Source organism: Gorilla gorilla, chromosome 9, assembly GCF_029281585.2.
Source record: "Gorilla gorilla gorilla isolate KB3781 chromosome 9, NHGRI_mGorGor1-v2.1_pri, whole genome shotgun sequence".
NCBI lineage: Eukaryota > Metazoa > Chordata > Mammalia > Primates > Hominidae > Gorilla > Gorilla gorilla.
In genome coordinates, this window is record NC_073233.2 from 120,122,423 (window position 1) to 120,150,155 (window position 27,733).

A 27,733-nucleotide genomic window follows, 5' to 3' on the forward strand; every position below is an offset into this window, starting at 1 on the left:
GCCTCTGAGTAGCTGGTACTACAGCTGTGCACCACCACGCCTGGTTAATTTTTGTATTTTTTATAGAGATGGGGTTTTGCCATGTTGCCGAGGCTGGTCTTCAACCATGATCTCAAGCAATCCACCCACCTCGGCCTCCCAAAGTGCTAGGATTACAGGTGTGAGCCACTGTGCCTGACCAACATGTTCTCTCCATTAGGAATTTTACAGCTTAGTGGAGGAGACAGGCAAATTTTTGATGAAAAAAAGATAATTTTCAATATTGTCTTTTCTTTTCTAGAATGAAAACAATTTTCTCCTAGTTTTGGATGCCAAGAACTTTGAAGAGCTGGGCCGAGCAGAGGTACCTGTGCAGATGCCTTATGGGTTCCATGGTACCTTCATACCCATCTGATGGGACAACCACAAGGTCTGGAAACTAGGTTTAAAATAAGTGTGCACTTGGACATAAAGACTGGAGAAATAAACACTGAGGACTTCAAAAAGGGGGCAAGGAGGAAGAGGGGCAGGGGTTAAAAAGCTACCTATTGAATACTATGTTCCCTATTTGGGTGATGGGTTCGTTAGAAGTCCAAACCTCAGCAGCACACAATATACTCATGTAACAAGCCTGCACATGTACCCCAGAATCTAAAATAAAAATAAAAAGAAAAAACAAAGAATGTACTCTATACAAAAGACAGAGCATAAAGGGCACCGTACCTCCCAAACCAATGTCCCAAATAGACATTTAGTTTAAAAATTTCTGTTAAAAACAGAATTCACTATTTCCTTGCCACTGCCAAGTCACGCCATGGCAGAGGCTCGAGTGCATACAAGCTTCAGTTTTACCCTTAATACACCATCATGACCAATGGAGGCATTGCTGCTGGAGGTGTCATGGCCATTAACACTACTTTATAAGAGGTGCGGAAGACTGCCCTCACTCATCATGGCCTAGCATGTGCAATTTGTGAAGCTGCCAAAGCGTTAGACAAGCACCAAGCCCACTTTTGTCTGCCTGCACCCAACTGCAATGAGCCTATGTATGTCAAGTTGGTGGAGTCCCATGGTGCTGAACACCAACTCACCCTAATTAAGGTTGATGACAACAAGAAACCAGGGGAATGGGTAGGCCTCTGTAAAACTGAGAGGGAAACCCCCGAAAAGTGGTTGGCTACAGTTGTGCAGTAGTTAAGGACTAGGTCAAAGAATCTTAAGTCAAGGATGTCATCGAAGAGTATTTCAAATGTAAGAAATGAACAAATAAAACTTTGGCACTCATGTTTCTTAAGAAAAAACACCACAAAGCAGAATTCATAATATAACTATGGTTATATATATATATTTTTTAGGGCTTTTACTTGAAATAATTAAGAAAGTATTGATACAATCTTTTGAAGAGGGTTTTAAATTTCATTTATTGGATATATCTTCCTCTAGGTAATAATAAGAATACACGAAAGAAAAATTCATGTATTTTGGTCATTACTGCAAGAATTAAAGAAAGAGGAAAGAAACATGAAAGGTGGCTTGCCAGTTAAGACAGGTTTATTTTAGAAAAAACAAACCCGAGAGGAGCCTTTTGGCTGAGTTAGATTAGAGGCACACTTTTTTACAGACTAAGAGTTTTTAAGGATTCAGGGTGGGAGAGTTTATTAGAGGCTTGGACTGCTTCTGTGTTTCTTTGTTGTGTTTATTTGGGAGGGAGAGTTGTGTGTTTGTTCCCATACATATTTTTTCACAGCTGCAGGCATACCCCCCAAAGTCTGCTTTTAGCTTCCCTATCTTAGTGCACCTGAAGGGAGAGGAATGTCCTTATTAAGGCCCACTGTTTCACTGGGGCCCATTATATGAGGGTGAAATTTGGCAGTTACCCAAGAGACTTTCCCCCTACTTCCCTCTGTGCCCGTGCTGTTTTATTTGTGTTTTACTGTCTGCTTTTTCTGTTTGCTTGTAGTTAGAAGAGAAGTGATTTCCTTGAAATGCATGAGGCTAGAAAGGGAGCTGGAACTTAAAGTGGCGGTTTGTCCAAAATAAAGATGCTCCTGCTCTGTCAATTACCATCATCGGATAGGTGGATGACAGAGGTCCTAGGAGAAGAAATACAAATGATCATAGATAGTAGACTTTGAATATAAATCTGAAAAGCACCTTGTTCTTTCCATCACAGTCTGCCTGTTACCATTGGTCCTAAGGTACTCAGAAGACAGGAAGCTGGCTATATCCTGCATGGAGGCTTCTTCTAAACTGTTTTTTTCTCTGCTGTCCACAGCAGATGCTACTGCAATTGCACAACCCTCCTATGGACCACCCACTACCCCCACCCCACCCTCAGCTCGGCTTTGGGAGCTTATTTTGAGGAACATCACTGAAATCAGGCATTTATTCTAATCTCTACGTGTATAGTTCTCACGGATGGATGACAAGCCAGTAGTGCTTCATTTAATTGGACAGCAGGTGGCACTAGAGACCATATAATCTTCACATTTCTAAACCCTGCCTGTTCTTACGAACAGCCGTAGGCAGGCAAGGTCTGTCACTTAAACGACACTCTTGCCAACACCCCCAAAATCCCTTGTTCCCTTTTCCTTCAGTTACACTCCCTTCCTTCCACTGAACTCCATTCCAGGACCAGTTAAACTGTTTATGCTCCTTCTACATGGTGAATGCTCTGGAGAAGACCCCCAGACATACAATATGTGGCACCTGTGAACTCATGGTTAGGCTCTCTGCACCGTCCTGGACTAACATAGTTTCCTGTCTAATTTTCCTTAAGAGTCACTTCAAACTTCACAGACCCCATCTTCTTTAGTAATGTGTTCCATACATGCAAATGCCATGAGTGGAGCTTTGCACTATGGCAATAAAGTAAAAGGGCTGAGTTCCATGTCTGGGTTTGTGAGATGCAGAACACAGCAGCAGGTTTAGAATGGCAAGAAGATGCCTAAACAGAACTAATACAGCAGAGGCAGGAGCAAAGAGCCTCAGGTAACCATGAGAGTGTAAGTCCCCCCGTGTTTCCTTTCACAGAAGTCCCTGAAAAGGCATTCATTGTACTTCCTCAGACAAAACATGGAGATTTGATTGATCTTCCTAGATCTGAAGGGTGAAGGAGACTCTGGATGACCTCTGGCAAGTCCATAGATCTGTCACATCTTTCCTCTGTTTATAAATCTCTATCTTAATACACAGGGAATGAAGTTCAGACATATGAAGGATAGCAGTATAATCATAAGATTTTGACCTAAGGATACCTGAATTCTGCCTTGGCTCTGCTCTGCTCTCTGTTTCTTGAAGGAGAACACAAAAAAGGATCAGTGGCATGTTATAATCTAGGCACATATGCCTGGTAATCCAAGGGAGAAAGTTCTGGTAAAATTGAGTGAGCATATGACCAAGGCCCAAAGCATAGGCTGGGCCTCTTCCTCTGCCTAAGCCCAACTCTTACCACTAGCCAGTGTTTGAGGATTCAAGGAAAGGGAGTAAGTGGTGCACAATTGAGGGGAAAAGGAAGAGGCAAATGGGCAGGTTGGGTCCTCCATAGGAGGCAAGCAGTAGAAAAACATATGAACCAGCCAGCTAGGCCTCCTTGGGGCAGGGTGGGAGTAGGGGAGAGCTTTGGCTTGATTTTTTTTTTTTCCTCTGAGCATAGCTCTGGAGAGTAAGCAACACCATGTGTGGTACTTTTAACACATTGTAGGCCTGCCTGTGAGTCAACAAGGCCCAACCAGTGCCTGGAAATGTGATTTAAGCAGATGAAAATTCCCTTTTTGTGGGGAGCTAGAAGGGAGATAAGGGGGTGAAACCTCCTTTCCTTTATACTTAAATGACATTCAAGGCTTTTCAATAATTTGGTCCCCAATCAATGTTTCCAATCTTACCTCTCACCTATCTCCCCATTGTAGCCAAGAGCTCATCAATATGCAGTAAACAAGCTGTACTTTTCCACATTTCCTTTGCTTACATTCTCTTCCTGGAATTCCCTTATCTACCTGGTGAATCTTAAAATCCAGCTCAAAAGTCATCTCTTCTTTGAAGCCTTCTTTTACTTCCCGAGGGAGAATTAGTGTTTTTTTTTTTTTTTTTCAGTTTGTCATGATTTATTTCTGTGTTTAGCTCCCTCACTAGCTTGAACTGTATGAGGACAGGAAACGTGTTTATTACTCATACTGCGCCCCTGGCACTTAGCAGTGCACTTGGCATTCATTAGATGTTAAATAAACACTTTTTTTTTAAACTTAATAAGTGAATGAGGACCGGAAGGTGATAGATATGGGGCCTACCTTTCCAGTATATGTCCATTGGAGTACCGTATGGGATCTTTTTTTTGGGGGGGGGGGTTGGGGGTATTTATTAAGTGATGCTTTAGTCTCAGTCTCTGCCAGCAACTGGGGTGTGGGTTGACTCCACTCGCCCCAGGATTTCCCAGACTTGCTGTTTTAGAGGAGAGAGGCAGGAAGCCAACTATCCTCTAAGCCCCAGCTTGGGAAGCTAGGCTAGTACTGGGGTGGGGGCAGCAGAGCTGAGACCCTCCACCCCCAGCCCCCAGCCTGTGCTGTCCTCCCAGCCTGAGGGGGAGGAGCTGAGGCAATTTTGGCCGCAGCCTCCCACACACAGCCCTGCCCTTGGTGCGCCATTCACTGCCCTGAGTTATTCATGATCTCTGCTCCCACATATTCACCTTGACACTCCAAAAGCCAGCCCCACACCCAGCCCCTTCAGGTCTTTAGTCCTGGGGAGAGCAAAAGGAGGGACAGGGGCCCTTTGACTGAGCAGCTTCAAGGGGCCTCTCCTTTCTGTTACCCACTGAATGCCAGCCCCTTGTCTTCAGCCCTCCCTTAGATAGGAAGGAGGGTGGTGGCCTCAGACTGCACCCCCTTTCTTCTTCTTCTCTTCCTGGCATCCCATTCTGTCCCAGCACAGCAGCCAAGAGCACAAAGCACAGCACCTGTGAGGCTGGTGGGCACAGGAGCCCGTGCTGGCACAGGCCAGACTGCCTGCAGCCCTAGGTGGGGCCTGCTCCTACCCTAGAAGCTAGACAGAGGGAGACAGAAAGCAGAAGTGGGGCAATGGGATGTGCGGCCCCTGTGGCAGGAGGAGGAGCACACGAACCCTGACCCTGCTTCTTGGTGCAGGCCACTCCAGGCCTTGCTTCTGTAAGAGACTCTGTGGCTGGCTCCAGAGCTGCCTGGCCCCCATAAAGGGGGCTGAAAGGAGGATGGGTGGTCCTTGAGGAGGGGAAGGGTCTGCAGAGAATCACTCAGACACCAGGTATTACCCAGCTATTCCCCCAAGACCTGGAGGGTCCAAACTCCTGGCCCCAACCACCTGCATCTTGGGTGAGGAAGAAGGGCCTCTTCTGCTGTTCCTTCCCCTCAGAGATCCAAGAACCCACTCCAGTGAAATGCAGGTACCCATGCCTGCCACCTGCCCCTGGAGACAGCAGGGGAGTTGAGGCAGGAAGGCTGGCCAGGGGCCCTTATGGGATCTTTTAGTAGAAGCTAGCCTTCTGAGACAACGCAGCCAAGTACAAGCCAGTAAATGTTGCAAGAGTGAAGGGAGAACTATACCTAAATGGCTGTTGATCTCAAAGCACTGAAAGCTAAGTTAAGAGGAATGTTATTTGCTTATTGGTTAGTGTGTTAGTCTGCTAGGGCTGCCATAACAAAGTGCCACAGAGGTCTTAACAGAAATGAATTGTCTCACAATTCTGGAAGCTAGAAGTCTGAAATCAAAGTTGTTTTTTTCCTTCTGAGGGCTTTGGAGAAAGATCTGTTCCAGTTCCCTCTCCTGGGCTTGGAGATGGTGTTGTCTGTGTCTTCACATGATCTTCCCTCTGTATGTGTCAGTTTTTGAGTCCAAGTTTCCCCTTTCTACAAGAACATTAGTCATGTTGGATTAGGTCCCATCCTAAACACCTCATCTCAATATGTGTGCAACAATCCTATTTCCAAACAGGTTAAACTTCAACTTTGCAAATGCAGTGAAATATTTTACTAAAACAAACAAGTATTATTAATAAAAATAATTTTGCAGAAATTTCTCTTACTCTTTCACTTTATTTTGATTATTTAAGCTGGTTTTGGAATGAGCAACTATTTGTGTAACCACTGACTGTTAGAGAGTATTTATCACTGAGGCAGTCCATACCTGGGAAATAATGTTTCTGTTCTGAGTGATCTCGCAATAGTAATTCACTTATCTGTGGCTGTATTTTCTTATCTGTAAAGTGAAAGTATTGAACTAAACAGTCTCTATCTCGAAAATCTCTAAATGTTATTTGAAGTTTTTTCTTTACAGTACAATGGGGTAGATGAGACAAACATCTGAAAATGTATGGAGAGTGTTTGCTAAATAACCTGTTAGTAGTTTAATGCAGAACAAACAGAATATATAGCTGTAAATAGGAGATATTTGAGGGAAATCACCATTTGAGCTTATTTCTATCGCCCCCATGATTTTATCTTTCTTTTTACAGGAAACTTTTCCAAGTCTGTTATTAATCAGTGACTTGCCCTGCTTTTCATCATATACAGTGATGATTTTTCTCATATAGAGTGGAGCTGTCCTCTCCAGTACCTGGAACAATGCCAGCCACATAGTAGATGCCCAATAAATATTTAGTGAAAGAGTGAATGGAAGCAAGAGGTGACATGATTCTGGGAACTGTGTGTAGTTTGGTTACTCTTGTGAGTAGATGTGAGGAAACAAGATCCTTTCACTCTCAATGTGTCTACACTGGCAGAAGAATTGCTAATATGTGTTTAGGGGTGTCTGTATTCACACTATGCCAACCCAGAGTAATAAATGGGTCCATACATGCTTGTGGATAAGAATGGCTTTAGAATTTCCCTTAGTAAGAATCATTACACAACAGTCCAAAGGACTGTTGTCACGTGGTCCTATTTGTGCTCTCAAATTCTTGCTCTTTAAAAATTTTTTTTAAAGAAACCGTATTAATCCTAAGCAAAAAGAACAAAGCTGGAGGCATCACTCTACCTGACTTCAAACTATACTACAAGGCTACAGTAACAAAAACAGCATGGTATGGGTACCAAAACAGATATATACACCAACGGAACACAACAGAGGCCTCAGAAATAACACCACACATCTACAACCATCTGATCTTAGACAAACCTGATAAAAACAAGAAATGGGGAAAGGATTCCCTATTAAATAAATGGTGCTGGGAAAACTGGCTAGCCATATGTAGAAAGCTGAAACTGGATCCCTTCCTTACACCTTACACAAAAATTAACTCAAGATGGATTAAAGACTTAAATATCAGACCGAAAACCATAAAAACCCTAGAAGAAAGCCTAGGCAATGCCATTCAGGACATAGGCATGGGCAAGGACTTCATGACTACAACACCAAAAGCAATGGCAACAAAAGCCAAAATAGACAAATGGGATCTAATTAAACTAAAGAGCTTCTGTACGGCAAAAGAATCTACCATCAGAGTGAACAGGCAACCTACAGAATGGGAGAAAATTTTTGCAATCTACCCATCTGACAAAGGGCTAATATCCAGAATCTACAAAGAACTTAAACAAATTTATAAGAAAAAAAATCAAACAACCCCATCAAAAAGTGGGCAAAGCATATGAACAGACACTTCTCAAAAGAAGACATTTCTGCAGCCAACAGACACATGAAAAAATGCTCATCATCACTGGCCATCAGAGAAATGCCAGTCAAAACCACAATGAGATACCATTTCACACCAGTTAGAATGGCGATCATTAAAAAGTCGGGAAACAACAGATGTTGGAGAGGATGTGGAGAAATAGGAATGCTCTTACACTGTTGGTGGGAGTGTAAATGAGTTCAACCATTGTGGAAGACAGTGTGACGATTCCTCAAGGATCTAGAACTAGAAATATCATTTGACCCAGCCATCCCATTACTGGGTATATACCCAAAGGATTATAAATCATGCTACTATAAAGACACATGCACCTGTATGTTTATTGTGGCACTATTCACAATTGCAAAGACTTGGAACCAATCCAAATGTCCATCAATGATAGACTGGATTAAGAAAATGTGGCACATGTACACCATGGACTACTACGCAGCCATAAAAACGATGAATTCATGTCCTTTGCAGGGACATGGATGAAGCTGGAAACCATCATTCTCAGCAAACTATCACAAGGACAGAAAACCAAACACTGCATGTTCTCACCCATAGGTGGGAATCAAACAATGAGAACACATGGACACAGGGTGAGGAACATCACACACCGGTGCCTGTCAGGGAGTAGGGGGCTGGGGGAGGGATAGCATTAGGAGAAATACCTAATGTAAATGACGAGTTGATGGGTGCAGCAAACCAACATAACACATGTATACCTATGTAACAAACCTGCACGTTGTGCACATGTACCCTAGAACTTAAAGTATAATAATAATTAAAAAAAAAAAGAAAAAAGAAAAAAAGAAACGAGGGTCTTGCTCTATTGCCCAGGTTGGACTCCTGGGCTGAAGTGATCCCTCTCCTTCTCAATAGCTGGTGCTACAGGAGTGCGTCACCATGCCCGCCTGGCTCAATTCCTGCTCCTTTTGGTCTATAAAGCGGACTGTGGCCCTGGGGTTCATCCGATTGAGTCACCAGTCACTGGAGCTTTACAGGAGAGAGTGGGAGAGGAGGCTCAGAGAGGTCACTCAGGACCCAAAGTGTGCCCAGACGGGCCCTAACTACGTGGCGTGACCTCAGGCGGGGCAAACAGATCAAGGACACAGGGTCCCCACCCACCCTGACCACTCCAGGGTATGCTTAGGTATCCCAACTCTTGCTCTCCGAAGAGATTCAGATAGCGAGAGACACCCTTAACTGTCTCCCGAGGCCGGGATTGGCCAGAGCGGAAGCGGAGACGCACTTCCTAGGGGCGCGTCTGGCACGCACTGCGCAGCCGCGGTGGGAGGAGGCACCGGCCGCGCGGCGGGAGGAGGTGGCGGCCGAGCAGCGCAGACAGCGCCGGGAAGATGAGCACGGCAGGTGGTGGCCGTCGCTGCCAGGCACAAGTGTCCCGCCGCATCTCCTTCAGCGCGAGCCACCGATTGTACAGGTAGGGTGTGCACACAGGTACAGCGGCGGGCGGCGGGCGGTGGGCGCTGGGCGCCGGGTCCCGGAACGTCACCGGGGCGGGGACGGCGGGCGTGCTGACGTCGGGCCCGGGAGGGGCGCGGGGGCTGCTGGGGCGACGCGCGCTGGTCGGCTTCGCGGGGTTTCGGACGGCCTCCAGCATCCTGATGGGGGCTGGAGTGTCCCCAGCCCTGGAGGGGTGGGGGAGCTTGATGGTTAACGGAGCCGACTGCGGAGGGCGATGGCCCACGTCTGGGTGCGGGGCCCACACCCGGTTCTGCGACTCGAAGAAACGTCTCTGCCCCTAGGAGTCCCTTGGTGTAGACCACAGGGTTGCTGTGAAACTCAGCAGTGTTAAACTCGCCTATGTTACACAGTACCTGGCGCGGCGTAGACACCCAGTGAATGTTAGCTAATCTTGTATGCCAGGAGCATTGGCGACCATATCTAATGTAATTACAAGGCAAATTTTAGCCCCTTTTTTACCAAAGACGGAATGAACCCAGTCCCTGGTGGTCTAGTGGCTAGGAGAAAAAAAAAAAAAAAAATGAGCCCAGACGTTCAGTTTCCGAAGCAGCATAGTTGGGATTTGAATCCCGATCATACATACTGCTTGCATGCACTGACGAGTTGATTTTGAGGAATTTTACCACGCACTAACAAGCTCCACCCTCTGGCCCTCTGTATCGTCGTCTGTGAAATGAGGATGACCATTGCTATCTAACAGGATTCATCCCTCCATTCGCTAAACCAGGGTTTGTTTCGTGCTTGTCAGGGCTTGTGCTAGGTAACGGATGCATCAGGGATCTTGTATGGGGTTTCCAATCTGGCCTATTTTGTGGAGGGTACACTGATAAAATTTTGTGCAAAAGACTTTAGCACTCTAAATACAAGAAGTGGCTGAGCAGGAGAAAGTGGGGGTGTGTTATTCCATTTTGCATTGCCACAAAGGAATACTGAGACTGGTATTTTATAAAGAAAGGAGGTTTATTTGGTTCTGCAGGCTGTACAAGAAGCATGGCACCAGCATCTGCTTCTGTTGAGGCCTCAGGGACCTTGCACTCATGGTGGAAGGCGAAGGGCAAGCAAGCAGGCAACTCACAGGGCAAGTGAGGGAGCAAGAGAGAGGAGAGGAGGTGCCAGGCTCTTTTTAACAACCAGCTCACCCATTAACTAATAGAGTGAGAACTCACTCATTGCTTCAGGGAGGGCACCAAGCCATTCATAAGGGATCCACTTCCATGAGCCAAACATCTCCCACTAGGCCCCATCTCCAACATTGGGGATCACATTTCGACATGACATTTGGAGGGGACAAACATCCAAACTACATTGGGGGGAATAATAAAGAGGATCTCAAAGAAAAAGGGGTTGTATAATAAGAAGCGTAAACACCTGAGGGTGGTAAGGCCTCATAGACGATGCAAAATTGAATGGATGGGTATAAGTATAAACATTCATTAAGCAATTTGTTTTCTGTCTGAGACGACAGCCAAAGATTGTAATTTTAAAAATTCACCTGCTTTGAATATTCCTCAACAGATTGGTAAAGTTCTCATGAGGCAGTAGTTGAGACATAGTATAAAGCAAGATTGCTAAATAGGAGACTTACCAGGTCATGTAATTTTTTAAAATTATTTTTTCTGGATGAGTAGTTTAGCTTCTGAGAGAAATGAGATGGTAAGCCACTTTGCGGATCACCATCTATGTTTATCATTATATGCTGTTATTTCATTCAGCACTTGCCTGTTACATTGTAGGCACTCAGTAATGTTGAATTGAAAAGTGGAAGGCCCATGAGCAGATCAGTTGCTGTGGAACAAGGGGGTTGAAGTTAAGGTTTGTTTGTGCTAATTTGTATGGTACAGTCTTCTAATTAGGGAATATGCCATGGTTTCTGACATATACATAAGTAATACAATCAACATGATTTCTGACTCTCCCTTTGGTGAGCTAAAGTAATAAATTGGGAAACTTTTCAAAGATCAGAGCAAATAATAAATATAAGGAACAGAGAAGGGGGTTTGAATGTGATACTTGTGTCATGCTGACTTTTTTTTTTTTTTTTTGGTCAGTAAATTTCTAAGTGATGAAGAAAACTTGAAACTGTTTGGGAAATGCAACAATCCAAATGGCCATGGGCACAATTATAAAGGTGAGAGAAAAACTGATGACATTTCAGCCCTTCAATAAGGATGAAAGAGTATTCAGCAAATGTAGACATAAAGAATGGGAAAACTTAGGGACACAGTGTGAATGCTTTGAGCCTTGAATGAGAAGTTAAATGGGAGTTCGGAATGAAAGGATCTGTTGTCTTGGTTGGGTGTGTGTTAAGTTTTACCTTGCAATGTCAACTCTTACAAACAGTCCAAAACAATGAATGGTTTAAAGCATTTTTGTTTGTCCTAGAGTACACAATAAATTTCTTCCTGATTAGGTATGGCCGAGGCTAATGTTAAAATTAGATTTTATTCTTTGAGTAAATAATGACTGACAAAAGGGGAATGTTGCCTAGGAATGTAATGTATGGCAGAAAAATAGGTTTGGTCTAAAGCTTTGCCAGCAGTGTTCCAAGAAAGTAGGTAATTTGTTCAAGGATAAGAGACTTGATTCTTTGAGGTACAGCCTGCCTTAAAAAACAGGTACGTAAGTCGTAGAGTATAAAACAGTATGTGTGTGGTGGCATAAAAAAAAACCAGACAAGGTGTCAGGAGATTAGGATTACTGGTTTAGCTACAGCCTCTTCCTTAATCTATGGTATCTCAGTCTCAGTGTACTCACTTATCATGTAATATCTAATGGTATTTGTACAGAAATAAAATACATAAATTCATAAAAGTTATTAATGTGTAAAGCACTGATAAAGTTTTTTGTTGTTGTTGTTGTTGTTTTTTTTGAGATGGAGTTCCGCTCTTTTTGCCCAGGCTGGAATGCAATGGCGTGATCTCCCGTCACTACAACCTCCACCTCCCGGGTTCGAGCGATTCTCCAGCCTCAGCCTCCCGAGTAGCTGAGATTACAGGCGCCCGCCACCATTCCTGGCTAATTTTTGTATTTTTAGTAGAGATGGGGTTTCACCATGTTGGCCAGGCTGCTCTCAAACTCCAGACCTCAGGTGATCTGCCCGCCTTGGCCTCCCGAAGTGCTGGGATTACAGGCTTGAGCCACCACGCCTGGCCAAGATTTTTCAAATGCTTCTCACAAGCACTTTTTAATTTAGAAAGCATTACTTTAGACTTTGTATACATTCATGTGAGTAAGGGGACAAGAATTTAAGGCCCAGTAGTATTGCTTGTTCAGAAAGGTACTGCTCAGTATTGGACCAGCTTGCTGTGTAGCTGGACACCTGCAAGACATTTTCTACTTCTACAGGCAGAGATTGAGCAGCATCTTGATGCTCCCTAGTGCGTTAACATAAGCAGAATTTACACCCTTTTCAGCCTTGGTTGAGTGCCTCTGCTTAGCCAACATTCCTGCTAAGCTCCTTTGTCTTGATTGTGTCTTGCTTTGGTTGCTAAAAAAAAATCTTAACTAAAATAACAGATGTTTTGGGGTAAATATTTAAGTATAGCTTTTGGGGACAGATCTAATAATTTATGTTGCCAACTTGTGCTTGTATGTTGCTAACTTGTGCTTGGATGTTGATCTGTTGAAAGTCATGCTGTTTTTTTTGTATTTTGTTTTCTTTCCATAGTTGTGGTGACAGTACATGGAGAGGTATGTGCAGAAAATATTTGTGTGGTTTTTGCAGATTGCTGGGCTCTCTTTCAGCCAGTGTGGTGGATTCTGTGTTGAAAACTGTTCCAGTCAGTATTGCTTCATTGTTGGCCCTTGTATATGTGTGTGTGGTGAGCTGCCGCCATTCCAGGCCTCTCCTCTACCAAAGTGTTGTCTTTAATATGCTGTATGTGGACAGGTAGAAGGGCTATACAATGAAAAGGATGTTTGAAGTACATGGTGCTTCCATGCTGAGGTCAATGATTATCTCTGGGATGAAGGCGAATGTGCAAATGTGGGCACAGTCTCTGCACATTGTATTGCCTTTAATAATTTGCCAGCCGTTTAATATGGAGAGCCTATCACAGTAATATTCACCTTTGTTTATTCTTTAGATTGACCCTGCTACGGGAATGGTTATGAATCTGGCTGATCTCAAAAAATATATGGAGGTAATGGCATGTTGGGTGCTTATTATGTGCTATTCCCTAAGTGTAATATTTGATGGCCCCCTATCTACCTCCCCAACCAGTTATCTCCTAAGGTTCCATGACTTTGTGAATAGAACTGGATGTGGGTGTTGGGGAATAGTTGGAAGAACTGTTCGCATGGCCTCTAAAGGTGTTTTGGTGACTTAACGGAAATTAGTCACAGTTGTGTTACAGCGATGGGAGGAAATATAACATGCTCACCTTGTATTCCTTGTTGGAATATCCTGATTTCCTTCAGTTAACAAATTCTCCATTTCTTTTAAGACATAGCTTTCTCCTTGAGACTTACTTTCTTTTTTTTTTTTTTTTAATAGGCACAGAACCAATGCAAACTTTCCTTTTGGTAGAGGTAGGGGTCTCACTATGTTGTTCAGGCTGGTCTCAAACGCCTCCTGCCTTGACCTCCCAAAGTGCTGGAATTACAGGCATGAGCTACTGCTCCTGGCCTTCTCCTTGGAGCTTTCTCTTCCCTCTCTGAATATTCCTTGTACCTTTGATCATAGATTTAGACACCACACCGTGTTGTTCATTCTAGCTTTATTATAAACTCACCAGAGCAGTACATCATACAGATAACACACAAGGTGTTCAATGAAGAACTTAACTGATTGTGTCATTATAGAATTCCTGCACTGTAAGAGACTTTGGAGATTATTCAGACCAACTTCTTCAACCCATAGATTAAGATTGAGAGATGCTGAACAGTTAACTGACTTGCCCCAGGTCATATGGCTAGTCATTTGCAAAGCTGGGAGTAGATTTCTTTCCTTCCAGCTGTTTTATTATGCTGTCATTTCACTTGCAGCTTAGGTTTGCTCTGAACTTTGACATTTGCTTTATTAAAATGATGTTATTAGTAATGATTACTTCTTTCACATTAGTTATTCACATATTCAACACATTTCTCTACTTTGCATCAGTTTTTGAGCTAAGTATACAAAGATGAGTGAGATGTAGCCCACAGAGTGTATACATTACTTTTTCTAGGAGGTGAAGAATATTGTTAAATAACTGTTGATTTAATAAATGAGTAGAAGAATGAGTGAATGAAGAAACAGCAGTATGCTCAAAATACTTTAGGAAAGTTATACAGATAGGGCCAGCATGCATTTATGGGGCAGGGGTCGGGGGGCAGGCGGGGAGAGAGAGAGAGGGAGACAGAGACAGGAGAAGAGGAGGGGGAGGGGAGAAGAGGGGAGGGGAAAGAAAGAAAAAGAAAAAGAAAGGAAAAGAAAAGAAAAGAAAGAAAAGAACAGCAACATGAAAGGCCTCAGCATATGACTAAATACTGGAGGAGGGCTTCTCTATGCTGTTTTCTGCTTTTGTATGCCTGAAGGACACCACACACTTTCATCAGTAAAAGTGGCTCATCATGGCATGTAGAGTAAAGTTAGAGCTCTACCGTGGGGGGAGGATTGCTTGAGACCAGGAGTTCAAGGCTGCAGTGATCTATGATTGTGCCACTTGCACTCCAGCCTGGGTGACAGAGACCCTGTCTCTAAAAACAAAACAAAAGAAAACAAAAAGCCCTGCATAAGAGGCTTTAATGGAGAAATTGGCACTGGAACTGGGATTGAAGATGAAGCAAGGATGCCTGTTTTCTTGTTATTCATGTGGAACATCCCTTCATTGGATATATTTCAACAACTGTTTGATCTAGGACTTACTCTTTTTGTATGATTCTAGTTTTTCTCAAGAAATGATTGCTGTTACTGTTATTAATGTACCCTTCTTCAAACTACATCCTATGGAAAATTACATTTTTTTCACAGATGCTTAGATTTTTTGCAATAGCTAAAAGCAAAAACCTAGAAAGAATGAGGCAATTTAATCCTTGCTGATGATGAGGAAAAACCTTATGTTAATATACACGAGCATTAGGGAGTAATAGTCTTTACATATATATTTTTTTCCTTCTATGAGCCCAAGATCATTCTTAAATTATTCCTCATAGCAAAAATTTAGAACTACTTACATAATTTCAGTCTAGATCTGCTTTATAAAATGTGGTAGTCACTGGATCTTTGTCCTTATGATATTGTGGCATTGTTCCGTAGGTGTGACAGTGTTATGGAAAAATATTTGTGCTAACTGTTTGGACAGGATTCACAAAGTGTTAAACTGAATTCTGAATTACAATGGCTTGTGTTGCGAGAAAGCTCCAGGAATTCTCTGCTTTTTGGTTTCTCACCTCTTTTTATTCAGTAACAAGGATTCCTAATCATTACCGACAGCTGGGCCTGACTTTATTTTACAACTTGAAATTTTGTAAAGTTGCCTTGTAAGACTCAAATCTAGTACTTACAAATATTTAGTTAGTGGCTAAGTGATAAGGTGAGGTTTAGAGGCATAAGTGGAACAATTTGGAATTTGAGTCGTAAATGGAGTCAATGATATTTTCCCTTGGTTTTGTCTCTAGGAGGCGATTATGCAGCCCCTTGATCATAAGAATCTGGATATGGATGTGCCATACTTTGCAGATGTGGTGAGGTGGGTGGCACTGTATCTTGCCTTATGTGGATTGTAAAACAAGAATTGATTTGAATACTTTGATTGTTGTGTGATTTCTGAAGTTTTAATTTAATGAAATCTTTCGAAACTAGAATTTCTATTTTCTGTAAATATTAAACATGAAATTTTATTGTTTGCATTTTGAATTTTTTTTGTTTTTGTTTTTTTTTTCCTATAGCACGACTGAAAATGTAGCTGTTTATATCTGGGACAACCTCCAGAAAGTTCTTCCTGTAGGAGTTCTTTATAAAGTAAAAGTATACGAAACTGACAATAATATTGTGGTTTATAAAGGAGAATAGCTATTGGGGTTAGCATTGCACAAAGCCCAATTTCTTTCTGTGTTTGAAAAAGATTTTGATGCCCTTGGAATATTAAGAGGTCAACACGTGATTGTTGTACGTACACATTGTGCTCTGGAGTGCCTATTTATTGAAATCATTGTAAGACCTGTTATAAATTTAAGTCTATTTAAAACTAAACTTGTAGTGTACATCCTGAAAATCATTTAGAGTCTTTTATTTATAAATTAAAAATCACTTCATTTTCACAAAATGTTTTGGTGTGGGATTATTTGAAAGCAAAAGAAATCTAATTTTGTTTTCTCCATTACCTCATTTTTAGTATTAATTTTTACTTGGTGTAATATACATGGTTAAAATGCTTATGTGACTTCGAGTAGGTGATCTTAAAGAAATAAAATTCAAGTGACCACAAAGTCTGGAGACAATATATATATATATATTTAATAGATTGAACTCTCTTGATTACTACTTGTTGGGTGTGCTGAAGGCATAAGTGGATTCAGTGGAAATTAGACACACAAATCATGTGAGGCATCTGTTGTGGATACACGTACAAAGATTGATGGAAATGCTGCTTTAGAGCACATCGTTCATTACAATTTTGCACAGCGTATTGAACTATGAATTGCTAGTGAGGAACAACACATTAAACATATCATGGAATATCAGTAAATTATTCAGTATACTCATCTGAATTTCTGAACCTGATGGGCACTTGAATAATTTCAACTCAGAAGACTGCAGAATAATCATATTTTAAACTCTAAAAAATAGTCAGCATAAAAAGGATCAACTACTATATAAAATATTTCCTGTATATAGTTTTTCCTAATTGATCCCATTTTGTTCTGATTATTAAACTTACTATATGCTTGGCATTCTTCTCTGGGATCTTTTCCTCATGACTAAATCCACAAGAAAGTATTTGCTTACTTTGCACAGAAGACTGTTCTGTGTTCTTGTTTGTTTTCTAAATGTCTTAAATGCAGGGTTCTGATTTTCTCTCCACATAGCAACTAGTATCCAATGAATTCCCAGAATGTTGTTGCCTGAAAATAGTAAAAGGACTTTTGCAGTGATTACTATTCTAGAAAAACTTGCAAAGAGTAGTCTTTTCTAGTGATTGCAGAAATATAAAGTTTGACAGTAATGCAAATGGCCACTGAATTATATTTGAATGTATTTTAGTTATCAAACAATTTGAATGTTCTCTATGTAGAATGTTTTGTATTGATTACTTGAAAGGCAGATAGCTGTTATTTATTAAGACACTTTATGTTTTAATTCACACAAATACCCTGCAAGGTAGGTATTCTCATTCTTTAGGTAAGATAATTAAAGTTGAGAGAGTTTAAGCTATTTGCTTTAGATCATTCAGCAAATAAATTGCAAACTGGATGTTTAACATTCAGGGTCTTTCTGACTCCAAAACACAGACTCTGAAAAGGGACAATTTGAATATTTCCAGATTTTTTGAGAGTCTGATCTTACTTATTTGTTATTCAATTTAAATTTTTTTTTTTGAGACTGAGTCTTGCTCTGTCACCAGGCTGGAGTGCAGTGGCACGATCTCGGCTCACTGCAACCTCCGCCTCCCAGGTTCAAGCAATTCCCCTGCCTCAGCCTCCTGAGTAGCTGGGGCTACAGGCACGCGCCACCATGCCCTGCTGATTTTTTGTATTATAGTAGAGATGGGGTTTCACTATGTTGGCCAGGATGGTCTCGATCTCCTGACCTCGTGATCCACCTGTCTCGGCCTCCCAAAGTGCTAGGATTACAGGTGTGAGCCACTGTGCCCGGCCAAAAATCTTATTTTTGACTGGATTCAGACTGAGAAGTAGAGGCTTGCAGTGAGGACGGTCTGTGTCTCTTGGCAATCTGTTCCTGGTGTTTTCTTTAGCCTCCTTCGTTCTCTTGGCCAAAAGTTTAGCATATTCTGGAGCCTCTTCCTTATTTTTCTTAATATACTGTTTCTTCAGAGTAATATGCTGGCATTTGTGCTGCAGGACACGTGGAGGAACAAGATGCTGAATCTTGGGTGCTTTGGTCCTAGGTTTCTTACCTTCTTTGTTTAAGTGCTTGCTTACGACATACTGGCAGACATCATCTTCTTGAGAGAGATTGAAAAGTTTGCTCATTCTTCTAGATCTTGGACCCCAAGAGATGAGACACCATAGGATCAGCTCAGGAATCTCCTTCTCTCCTTTTTTAACAATAACCAATTTGAGAACACTCAGATTGGCATCCACAATGCACGCCTGAACAGATTATTGTTTTCTTTCTCCAGTTCTCCCTGGTCTATAACAGGAATGCCCCTTACCCAGCAGCAGGCAGATACGGCCATGGGTCAAGACATCCTGCTTCATGAGGAAACCTTGTTCCCACCACTGATTCAGACTGCGTAACCCTTCCAGTGTTTACCCAGAGCGTCAGCAGCAACTTCTGTGGCCATACGCTTCTCATAAACAGCAAGGTTTGCTTTATATCTTGAAATTTTACCCATTCAGTATTCGTTCCCTCTTTTCTCCTGAGTTCCAAACCACCTTTCTCCCTACCCCATCACTGAAGCATCTTGAAGCAGCCGATCGTCTCTGAGGTGCCATGAAAAAGAGGCCTGACTTCTGCTTTCATTTTTCATTTCTATTTTCATTTATTTATTTTTTGAGACAGCATCTCACTCTGTCGCCCAGGCTAGAGTGCAGTGGTGCAATTTCAGCTGACTGCAACCTCTGCTTCCTGGATTCAAGTGATTCTCGTGCCTCAGCCTCCTGAGTAGCTGGGACTAGAGGAGCACGCCACCACCCCTGGCTAATTTTTGTATTTTTTGGGAGAGACAGGATTTCACCATGTTGGCCAGGCTGGTCTTGAACTCCTGACCTCAAGTGATCCACCTACCTCGGCCTCCCAAAGTGCTGGGATTACAGGCGTGAGCCACTGTGCCCTGCCACATTTTTTTTTTAATGCAGAATTTTGCAGATCTGATACCATATTAGAAAACATTTTTCAGAGTAACATTAACACTCCAGGTACTTGTTCATGAGTTGCTTCAAGAGAACTTTTGTTCCTATATGCCAAATGAGTAAATATTCTTAATGTAGGGAAGGAAAAAAATCATTATGGGGTGATGAGGTGTGGAGAAGCTTAGTGGAGGAATGGTACCTTCAGTGATGGGGTAGGGAGAGTGGTGGTTTGGAACTTAGGAGGAAAGAGGGAATGAATACTGAATGGGTAGAATTTCATTAGTACAGTTACTAGGGTGGGAATATACAAAATATATTTGGGTTATAGTGAATATATTGATCTTAGTAGAGTGGTAGTGAGGTGTGAGAGTGTAATGAGAAATGAACTTGGAAATACAGGTTGGGGACAGCCTGGAGGGCCTTGAATGTCAATCATTCTTTATCTTTTGAGGAATAGCAAGCTATTTGTTTTTTAAAGAAGATAACCAGGTGGACAAAGGAAAGTGAGGAAGCTATTTGCAAAGCTGTTGCAGGAATCTAGACGTGAAATGTTGGGTGCCTGGACCATGGGGGTGGCAGTGGAAATAGATGGAAGAAGGAGAATCGAGCTAATTGTGCAGTGCCCATTGTGGTGTCAGGCATTTTGCTAAATACTTCTTATATGACCTCATTTCATCCCCATAACCACCCTGCTGGGTAAATGTATTAGTTATCTACTGCTGCATAACAAATTACTCCCAAACATAGTGGCTTAAAACAGCACACATTTATTATCTCAGTTCTGCACACCAGAAGGCCACCTCTGGCTCAGAGTCACTCATAAGACTGCAGTCACCTCAGGGCTTGACCAGGAAGGATTCGCCTCCCAGCTCATTCCCATACTTGGTGGTTGGACTGAGGTCTTAGTTCCTCCCTCTGTTTCTTGCTGCGTAGGCCTCTTCACAGAGCATCTCCCAACATGACGGCCTGCTTCAGCAGAGTGAGCAGGTAAGAGGGCAAGGGAGAGTGCCACCAAGATCGAAGGCACAGTCATTTGTAAGTGAAACACTTTTTCTGTATTTTGCTCCTTCGAAGCAAGTCACTCCATCCAGTCCATACTCACGGAGAGGGGATTATACATATATTGCTGATATGCACATTTTGATGTGGAGATATCAGGTGATAAGACTGGAGAGGTAGGCAAGGAGTGTATATTATGCCCTTTTTGATGCCAGGGAAGTAAAGCACATTTCATTTCACAGGAGTGAAATATCAGAGCAGCAGCTGTTGTTTACAGTGGGAATTGTGGAGTTTATGGGTGGTAGAGGAATATAGAAATCTTGGAAACACAACTCTTGAAATTAAAACCAATTCTAAGGTGAGAAGTTAAAAAATATCACCATATCTCTGTGAACATAACGACCAGAGCCGAACGATCATTTGTATTACCTCAATTGAGGTAGGAACTACCAGCGAGTTATAAAAATAGCCAGGGTGCTTTGATCAATTGCGTACACGTGGCCACTAATAACATTAGACCTATGATAAAAGATCTGTTTGGCTTTTTAAACTCCAAACTTTTAAATTCCCTCTGGAATTGAAACTGTCTTAAAGATGGGAAACAGATTGTGCTCATTTTGCTTTTGTTATGTCTGGGATATTTCTAATCTCCCTTGCACATAGAAAAATCATTGTTAGTTTCACACAATTTAACTTTATAGCAAGGTTCTGCTGCAAGACACTTCTGGAAAGTGTCCCAGATAAACACTGTTAAAATCTCCATATAGCTGCACAGAGAACTGCTGTTGCCACAAAAGTAAGAGAAGGTGGTTCTTGCACTGGAGGGTTTTCAAAGCAGCATTTCCGCTTTCAAGTAGCTCATCAGTTGGTTTGTTCTCTTCAAAAATGGACTCACCCATTTCCACCAGTGTTTTGCAACCATTGAGACAGAAAAATTTATATATATATATATTGAGATGGAGTTTTGCTCTTGTCATGCAGGCTGGAGTGCAGTGGCGTGATCTTGGCTCACTGCAACCTCCGCCTCCTGGGTTCAAGCGATGATTCTCCTGCCTCAGTCTGAGTAGCTGGGATTACAGGCGCCTGCCACCACACCCAGCTAACTTTTGCATTTTTAGTAGAGATGGGGTTTCACCATGTTGGCCAGGCTGGTCTTGAACTCCTGACCTCAGGTGATCCACCCGCCTCGGCCTCCCGAAGTGCTGGGATTACAGGCATGAGCCACTGTGCCCGGCCAAGAATTAATAATTTTAAAAAAGAAATAGAACAGTTTCTTCCTACCCACCTTTCTTTGTAGTTCTTGGCTAAAGAAGCACCTCCCAGGCTTGTAAGCCTTGTATTCTTGAAGAAGCCCAGCAGGACGCAGTGGCTCATGCCTGTAACCCTGTATATTTGGGAGGCCTAGGTGGGTGGATCACTTGAGCCCAGGAGTTTGAGACCAGCCTGGGCAACATGGCAAAACCCCGTCTCTATGAAAAACAAAAACAAAAACCCCAAAATTAGCCAGGCATGGTGGCATGCACCTGTAGTTCCAGCTATTCAGGAGGCTGAGGTGGGGGTATTGATTGAGCCTGGGAGATCAAGGCTGCAGTGAGCCATAATTGTTCCACTGCACTCCAGCCGGGGCAACAGGGCAAGACTCTGTCTCAAAAAAAAAAAAAAAAAAAAAGGCCAAGAAACAAGTACTGAGTACTTAAGCCCATATTTGCTGTTATCAAGCCAGTTTATTATTCAGTGAAAATTCTCAAGTTAGTATGATAATAATCTGAACCAAGTTTTCAAACCCTTTTCACTTTTCACAAGTATCTTCATAGATGCAAGCACTGTGGCTACAAACAACATGAGGAAATAAAGGGATTAGTGTGTCTTTTACCTATTGAAAATTTTACTTGACCACAGATAGAGCCACTGATGGGTGTCCTGTGGGCACCTCAAACTTAACATTTCCAAACATGAATTTCTGATTTCTCCTTCAAAACCTGTCCGTCTGCCAGTCTTCCTTAATAATGCCACAACCATCCATTCTTTTTTTTGAAGACAGATTCTCACTCTGTTGCCCAGGCTGGAGTGCAGTGGCGTGATCTTGGCTCACTGAAGCCTCTGCCTCCCGGGTTCAAGTGATTCTCATGCCTCAGCCTCCTGAGTAGCTGGGATTACAGGCACCCGCCACCACACCCAGCTAGTTTTTGTAATTTTAGTAGAGATGGGGTTTCACCATGTTGGCCAGGTTGGTCTTGAACTCCTGGCCTCAAATGATCTGCCCGCCTCAGCCTCCCAAAGTGCTGGGATTATGGGCATGAGCCACTGCACCTGGCCCCATTCATTTTTTCAAGTGAGAAACCTGGGAGTTCTTTTTGACCTACTCCTTCCCCTTCCCACCTCTTACATCTAATCTATCAGAAGGTTCTGGTTCTACCTCCAACATGTATAATGGTTTTTGTCTGTCTCTCGTTTTTTAGTTCTCTTTTTTTTTTGGCGGGGGGGAACTGAGTATTGCTCTGTCACCCAGGCTGGAGTGCAGTGGCGCGATCTTGACTCAATGCAGCTTCCGCCTCCCGAATTCAAGTGATTCTCCTGCCTCACCCTCCCGAGTAGCTGGGATTACAGTTGTGTGCCACCATGCCTGGCTAATTTTTGTATTTTTAGTAGAGACGGGGTTTCACCATGTTGGCTAGGCTGGTCTTGAACTCCTTACCTCAGGTGATCTGCCCGCCTTGGCCTCCCAATGTGCTGGGATTACAGGCGTGAGCCACCGCGTCTGGCCCTGTCTCTCATTTCTGATGTCACCACATGAGTCCAAACCGCCACTGTTTCTTGCTTGGATTACTGACATGGCCTCTTAACTGGTCTCTGCCTTCCCCTTTAGTTCTCTTCCACAATCCTGTGGATCTTTCTAAAAGAGTAAATTAGATTTTGTCACTTCCCTCCCCCGTATCACCACTTGAAAGCTTCCTCCTGCTTTAGGAATATAATCCAAACTCCCCACACTATCTACCAAGCCTGATAGGATCCAGTCCCTGCCTGCTTCCCAGCCTCAAGCCCTTCACTGTTTTGGTTACATTAGCCTGCTCTGAAGTCCTCAGATGCACCAATTCCATTCCTGTATCTAGAGCTCTGCATTTACTGCCCTTCTCCCTGAACTGCTGCTCCCCTAAATCCCCTGCAGAAAAACCTAAGCATTCTTCAGATCTCAGCTTACATGTCACCCTCTTGGAGAAGCCTTCCTCAGGCCAGCCATATAGATAGAACCCTGTTGTATTCTAGGACAATACCATATACTCCTCTTTCTTGCAGTTTTAAAGTTTTGTATATTTGCTTCCTTTTGTCTTTTTCACAGTTTACTGTCTATCCCAACCACGAGGGTGTCAGCTTCACAAGGGCTGAAGCCCTGTCTGTCTGGTTCATTCTTGTCTCCCCAGGACCTAGTGTAATGCCTGCCATACAACAGGTGCTGAATAATTATCTACAGGATGAATGAATGTGCCTGCCATCTCTATAAAGAAGTGGTTGAATCTAGTAATCTGGTTTGGTAATTTTTTTGAGATTTAATAGCTAGACTACAAGTGTATACCACCATGTCTGGTTAATTTATATTAGATAGATAGATAGATAGATAGATAGATAGATAGATAGATAGATAGACGGACAGATAGATTTTTAGTAGAGACAAAGATGTTGCTATGTTGCCCAGGATAGTCTTGAACTCCTGGGCTCAAGTGATCCTCCTGCCTTGGCCTCCCAAAGTGCTGGGATTATAGGCATAAGCCACTGCATCTGGTCTAATGCCAGACTTTTGAGCATCATTCAGATAGGTGTTATTCTTTATGCAGCTCAGCTTAGAGAACAACCACTACAATATAAAATAAAATTTCATAAGTATTCCTTCAAAGCTGTTTATCTGCCCAACTTTATCTTCCTGGGAATTTTCCATTGCTATTTGTGGATACAATTTGTTTTAGTCTTCAACTACTGATTTAGGTAAAGATAAGCCAGAACTCTAAATCCCAGCCCTTTTGGTAAATGGCCATCCTCATGACCACACAAGGGGCCTCCCTTTTAGCAGGGTAAACAGTAAAGGTTGCATGTATTTGTCTCTCTCCCAGCTGTTGGAGAATAGGTTTGTCTTAGGCAGGGAGAGCCTCAGCTGATTTTGCAACGAGTGCTCTTTATCATTCTATCTGTTTGGCCGCGAGAGCAGGATTCCTTCTGGAATGTGGAACTGACCTCATTTGTGGTAACACTGAGGCAATATTTATTTTCTAGCAAATATGAGCCTCCTAATTTGTTGCCGTAATAACCCTCAGTAATTCCCAGATTACTAGGAGGAGAGTCAAGGCTCCATTCTTGAAGGGGAAAATGGTGTTTGTAAAAGAAAAAAAATGCAACTTAACCAGATTGTGGGGTATAGCATATTCCACCCACATGTGAGAGCAGGTTGATGTCTGTGTGTTTCTGTAAAGGGGTCTCAGACCAGACCCAAAGAGCGGATTCTTGGACCTCACACAGGAAAGAATTCAGGGTGAATCACAGAGTCTGGTGAAGTTAAGATGGTTTATTAGAAACTACTCTTATTAAAGAGTAGGATGTCCTCAGAAAGCAAGAGGAGGAACACCCCTACCTCAAACATGATGCTTGCTTATATAGGATATTAGTGTAACTGAGTACTCCCGTTTGTCTAAGAAAAAGAGTTATTTTTAAAATTATTATTATTTGTTCTTTTTTCTTCCTGCTTTCCCCCTGCTCCCAACTTCCTACTTAGCTCTTCAGAAATGCAATTATAACCTTTTACCTCCCCTTCACTAGCTACTCCCTACAGGGCAAGTTCATCTAACATGCCAAGTCCCCGTTTAAAAGCACCTGCTTTCTGCTCCAAAAGGGAAGTGGTACCCTGAAAGGCAGGAGCCTTTACGTCTTCCTCTAAGCTAGCTTTGGAATAAAAAGTCACTTTCTTTTTTCTTTTTCTTTTCTTTTTTTTTTTTTGAGGTGGAGTCTCGCTCTGTCGCCCAGGCTCGAGTGCAGTGGCGTGATCTCGGCTCACTGCAAGCTCCGCCTTCCGGGTTCACGCCATTCTCCTGCCTCAGCATCCTGAGTAGCTGGGACTACAGGCAACCGCCACCACATCCTGCTAATTTTTTGTGTTTTTAGTAGAGATGGGGTTTCACCGTGTTAGCCAGGATGGTCTTGATCTCCTGACCTCATGATCCACCCACCTCGGCCTCCAAAGTGCTGGGATTACAGGCATGAGCCACCGTGCCCAGCCAAAAGTCACTTTCTTTATACCAGACCTTGCTCTTGTTAACTGGACTCTGTAAGTGGCATGTGACTGAACCTGATTTTTGATTACATAAGGGCTAAGAATAATGTGCTTTATCATATGTTTATTGCAGCATTATTTACAATAGCAAAGACTTTGAACCAACTCAAATGCCCATCAATGATAGACTGGATAAAAAAAATGTGGCACATATACACCATGGAATACTATGTGGCCATAAAAAAGAATGAGTTCATGTCTTTTGTGGGGACGTGGATGAAGCTGGAAACCATCATTCTCAGCAAACTAACACGGGAACAGAAAACCAAACACCACATGTTCTCACTCATAAGTGGGAGTTGAACAATGAGAACACATGGACAAAGGGAGGGGAACATCACACACTGGGGCCTGTCGGGGGGCAGGGGAAGGGACAGCATTAGGAGAAATACCTAATATAGATGATGGGTTGATGGGTGCAGCAAACCACCATGATACATGTATACCTACGTAACAAACCACATTCTGCATGTGTATCCCAGAACTTAAAGTATAATAAAAAAAAATGTGCTTTATTAAAAAGACTTGGGATCAATTTACGACAGGCTATTAGTATTGTTATTCTCTTGTGTAATTATTGATTTCAGCAAGAATTTATGCGTGTACTATGATTTTTAAAGCAAAACCTATTCTTAAACTAAGAATGCTTTTTGTCCCCTCCCCCATCCTGCCCTTTTTCTTTTGAGACAGAGTCTCACTATCTCCCAGGCTGGAATGCAGTGACACAATCATAGCTCACTTCAGCCTTGATCTCCTTGGGTTCAGGTGATCCTCCTGCCTCAGTCTCCCAGGTAGCTGGGACTCAAGTTCACACCACCACACCTAGCTAAATTTTTGCATTTTTTTGGAAGAGATGGGGTAAAGTATCTTCTCTGAACGTAATGTAATAAAACTAGAAATCAATAACAAGAGGAACCTTGGAAAATATGCATACACATGGAATTAAACAACATGCTCCTTGACCAAGGGGTCAATGAAGAAATTAAGAAGGAAATTTAAAAATTTCTTGAAGCAAATGAAAATGGAAATACAACATACCAACATCTATAGGGTATGGCAAAAGCAGTACTAAGAGGGAAGTTTATAGCAAAAACACTTACAACAAGTAGAAATATTCCAAAGAAACAACCCAATAATGCACCTCAAGTAACTAGAAAAGCAAGAACAAACCAAACCCAAAATAGGTGGAAGGAAAGAAATAATAAAGATCAGAGAAGAAATAAGCGAAACTGAGCCAAAAAATACAGAAGATCAACAAAATGAGAAGTTGGTTTTTTGAAAAGATAAACAAAATCGATAAACCTTTAGCTAGACTAAGAAGAAACGTGAGAAGACCCAAATGAATAAAATCAGAAATGAAAAGAGACATAACATCTGAGACTTCAGAAATACAAAGACTCATTAGAGACTATTATGAACATGCATAAACTAATAAATTGGAAAACCTAGAAGAAATGAATAAATGAAGAAATGAAATTATACTTTTCGTCTTCTATTCTATGTACAACATCCCAAGAGTGAATTGTGAAGAAATAGAAAACCTCAACAAACCAATAGCTAGTAATGAGATCAAAGGTATAATAAAATGTCTTCCATCAAGGAAAAGCCTAGGACCTGATGGATTCACAGGAGAATTCAAACTAACATTTAAAGAAGAGCTAATATCAATCCTACTCAAACTCTTCAAAAAAAAAAAAAAAAAAAAACTGAAGAAGAGGGAATACTTCCAAACTCATGAGGTCAGCGTTACCCTGATACCAAAACTAGACAAGGACACAACAACAAAAGAAAACTACAGACGAATATCACTGATGAACATACATGCAAAAATCCTCAACAAAACACTAGCAAACTGAATCCTATAGTATATCAAAAGGGTCATTGACTATGATCAAGTGGGACTCATCCCAGGGATGCTTCAAAAATGATTAAATCGACAGAAATAAACGTGATGTACCATATTAGCAGAATCAATAACAACCATATAATTTTTTCAATAGATGTCAAAAAGTATTTGATAAAATTCATCCCTTTATCATAAAAACCCTCATCAAAATGGATATAGAAGGAACATACCTCAAGTTATTAAAGGCCATCTATGTCAAACTCATGGCTAACATCAGACCGAAAGGGGAAAATTTGAAGGCCTTTTCTCTAAAGACTGGTACAAGATAAGAATTGCCCACTTTTACCACTTTTATTCAACATGATACTGGAAGTCCTGGTCAGAGCAGCTAGGCAAAGAAAGAATAAAAGGGCATCCGAATTGTAAAGGAAGAAGTCAAGTTAACCTTGTTTGAAGAGGACATGATCTTATTACTTAGAAAGACCTAAAAACTCCACCAAAAAACTGATAGAAC

General features: G+C 42.1%; 2 protein-coding genes and 2 pseudogenes across 4 annotated transcripts in view; 3 read left to right on the forward strand and 1 right to left on the reverse strand.

Moving 5' to 3' along the window:
- Positions 1-8,398, forward strand: part of BCO2 (beta-carotene oxygenase 2) — a 50,006-nt gene extending 41,608 nt beyond the window's left edge. For 2 of the 3 annotated variants that reach the window (XM_031016058.3, XM_031016061.3), the window contains exon 12: positions 281-1,247. In XM_031016058.3, the coding sequence (XP_030871918.1) occupies positions 281-394 (114 nt within the window). In that variant the 3' untranslated portion in view covers positions 395-1,247. Of the gene's footprint in view, positions 1-280; positions 1,248-6,460 lie in introns of those variants that run through there. The other variant, XM_031016059.3, reaches the window with a different exon arrangement.
- LOC101141954 (small ribosomal subunit protein eS12-like) lies at positions 847-1,241 on the forward strand (annotated as a pseudogene).
- Positions 8,399-8,880: 482 nt separating the features above from the next.
- Positions 8,881-16,299, forward strand: PTS (6-pyruvoyltetrahydropterin synthase). The gene is made up of 6 exons (XM_019037542.4): positions 8,881-9,059; positions 11,152-11,231; positions 12,771-12,793; positions 13,189-13,245; positions 15,704-15,774; positions 15,974-16,299. The coding sequence occupies exons 1-6, from the start codon at positions 8,977-8,979 to the stop codon at positions 16,095-16,097; spliced, it is 438 nt and encodes a 145-aa protein (XP_018893087.1). The 5' UTR covers positions 8,881-8,976; the 3' UTR covers positions 16,098-16,299.
- A 1,610-nt stretch (positions 16,300-17,909) lies between these two features.
- LOC101147288 (small ribosomal subunit protein eS6-like) lies at positions 17,910-18,603 on the reverse strand (annotated as a pseudogene).
- Between the last annotated feature and the right edge of the window lie 9,130 nt (positions 18,604-27,733).

Coding starts and splice junctions, on each gene's coding strand:
- PTS (XM_019037542.4), top strand. CDS start 8,977: ATGAGCACGGCAGGTGGTGGCCGTCGCTGCCAGGCACAAGTGTCCCGC. Junction 13,246..15,703: donor ATCTCAAAAAATATATGGAG/GTAATGGCATGT, acceptor TTTTGTCTCTAG/GAGGCGATTATGCAGCCCCT. Junction 15,775..15,973: donor TACTTTGCAGATGTGGTGAG/GTGGGTGGCACT, acceptor TTTTTCCTATAG/CACGACTGAAAATGTAGCTG.